The sequence below is a fragment of the Oratosquilla oratoria genome, chromosome 28, assembly GCF_046742065.1.
Source record: "Oratosquilla oratoria isolate Oo_2021 chromosome 28, ASM4674206v1, whole genome shotgun sequence".
In the NCBI taxonomy this organism is placed as follows: domain Eukaryota; kingdom Metazoa; phylum Arthropoda; class Malacostraca; order Stomatopoda; family Squillidae; genus Oratosquilla; species Oratosquilla oratoria.
In genome coordinates this window covers 32,008,782-32,011,281 of record NC_134804.1, presented here as the reverse complement: position 1 = coordinate 32,011,281, position 2,500 = coordinate 32,008,782, and the positions used below count along the sequence as shown (strand labels likewise).

The window sequence follows — 2,500 nt, the reverse complement described above, 5'->3', positions numbered from 1 at the left end:
TCCTCCAATACCTACCCCACTTCCTTTTTCTTCCCCTCCCCCTCCTCTTCCTCTTCCTTCTCCACCTCTTCCTTCTCCTCCTCTACTCTTTTTCCTCCTCCTCTACCTACTCCGAGAGTGCGGGTGCTCTTTTCTACGTAGTCCATAGTCCAAAGCATAGCATGAGCCAGTCAGTCTGTCAGAGGTTATCGTAGACTGGAGGTCAGCCCTGTGTAAGTTTTCGATGCGTCCGCATTACAGAAATACTTGAGTTTGCTCCCAGTGCCAGAAACTCATCAAGATAAGATATTTGGTCCAAATTCGTGTTTGGTGTCAAATACCTTCTTGTTATCTTCTTCAAGATAGTCACCTCTTGGACCTGATTCCTCCATTACTTTTTCCACAAATGTCGAAAGGAATTTAAAGTAGGCAGACTATAGGACAGGAGAATTGTGGAATTATAGAGGGTTGTTGTTGTTGTTGTTGTTGTTGATGGGTTTTTTTGCTGCTGCTGTTGCTGCTGCTGCTGCTGCTGTTGTTATTGTTGTTGTTGTTGCTGTTGTTGTTGCTGCTGCTGCTGCTGCTGCTGCTGCTGCTGCTGCTGTTGCTGTTGTTGTTGTTTACTACTTTTGCTTGAATTACGGAGGGAAGTAAGCGAATAGAAAGAAAGAGAGGGAGAGAGAGAGAGAGAGACGATGAGAAAGTGATTAAAAGGAAAGAAGGAAGTTCACGAGAAGGAAGAACGAAGATATAACTTGATACGTAGTGGAGGAGTAGGGAGATGATGATGATGAGGAGGAGGAGGAGGAAGAGGAGATGTTATTGGTGGAGTTCGCTCGTTCTTGCGGTTTAGCATCTCTGCGTGAGTTATGTCTTTCATGCAGCAGTCTTGCAGTGGTTACAGTGCACGGAATTGCGCATGCGCGCCGTTCGATGACATGCACGTGCACTGTGCACGGCTGCGCGTGCGTGCGCGCGGGTGTGGGTTACCTACTGCGTGTGCGCACTTGTCTGGGTGAATTTACTGACCCCGCGTGCGCGTGTGTATTTACCTAGTTGTATCTTACGGGACGGGGAGCTACGCTCGTAGTGTCCCGTCTCTGTATCTCCCCATATCTAATTTGCTCTTAAATTCTTGTATTGTTTTTGCACACACTATTGTTTCGTCTAGTATGTTCCATGCATACACCATTCTGTGGGGTGTGTGCGTGTGTGTGTGTGTATGTGTGTGTGCGCGCGCGTTTACCTAATATCTGCTAATGTAGAATGTACAAGAAAAGAGCTACGCTCATGGGTTCCCTTTCTTCGTCTTCAATCAAATTTAACTTTGGGTTCGTTTATGGACTTTAGATAGATTAATTCCCATTTTAAGTTAATCCAGAAGTTGATGTATCTGTACGCAAGATTGAGTTGCTTGATATCCGTCAAGTACATTTTTTTCATAATATCATTACTGATGCATATTCTGATCTGGGATTGGTGAGGTTCTCTAATATGTGTGTGTGTGAGAGAGAAAGAGAGGGGAGAGAGAGAGAGAGAGAGAGAGAGAGAGAGAGAGAGAGAGAGAGAGAGAGAGAGAGAGAGAGAGAGAGAGAGAGAGAGAGAGAGAGAGAGAGGGTACTGATACTTTAAAAAAAAAAATCAGAGCTGGGCGAGTTACCGCCCGACGGGTAGTGCATTACCGTCAATGCGTTACCGACAATGCATTACCGTCAATGCGTTACCGATTTTAATTTCCTTTAGAATGATTTTGATGAAAAAAAAAATGGAGAAGTATTTGCTTCTTACGAATATTTTCAATAGAATAATACCTAAACTACAACATTAATATTCCCTATCCTAAAGCATAAAATAACCAGACCTGGGCACTTGCGTTACTGCGTTAGTAACGCACTACCTGTCCGGAGGTAACGCGCCCAGCTCTATAACAAATATATATGTCTAATAATATATCTTTTTTTTTTTCATTTGTATCTGCAGCTGACGGACGGTGAAGACGCGTGGTTTAACCTGACTGTTCCTGGAGCATCGTCCCCTTCTTCGATGTATCTCAGCCAGAGCTACACGCTGGAAAGCCTGGACTCCGGCGCGGAGTACGCTGTCATCATCTGGGCTCGCAATGAATTCGGCTTCAGCGAGCCGAGCGACGTCTTCCAGTTCCGCACGATGGAGATAACTGGATCCACGGAAGGTAATAAAAGTGCGTTGACGTGCATAAATCCTCGCGTTCTGAACGCGTTGCCCTCGTCTCCGTCGCCACGGACACCGATAGGAGTTATCACACTGGGATGTTTTTCCTCCGACTGCTGGAGCAAATCTCCAGCACGCAGCTTTCGGGGAGGAATCTGAGAAGCCGGAGGAAAATTATTATCCTCTTGCGCATCAAATTACATTCTATGTGAATTGTTGGGAAAACGAAACGGTTTGACACAGTGATTGTACGGAGGAAAAGGTTCTTGAGGTGTGCCATTACCGCCAGTTAATCGGAGGTTGGAGGGAAAATAGCTAAGTGTGATCACTA

The 2,500-nt window shown here is 45.4% G+C and overlaps 1 protein-coding gene across 4 annotated transcripts in view; it reads left to right on the top strand.

Annotated features, from left to right (window-relative positions):
* LOC143040289 (neural cell adhesion molecule 1-like) overlaps positions 1-2,500 on the top strand; it is a 170,171-nt gene that overhangs the window by 154,156 nt on the left and 13,515 nt on the right. For 3 of the 4 annotated variants that reach the window (XM_076211135.1, XM_076211133.1, XM_076211137.1), the window contains one exon: positions 1,960-2,179. In XM_076211135.1, the coding sequence (XP_076067250.1) occupies positions 1,960-2,179 (220 nt within the window). The remainder of the gene's footprint in view (positions 1-1,959; positions 2,180-2,500) is intronic. The other variant, XM_076211136.1, reaches the window with a different exon arrangement.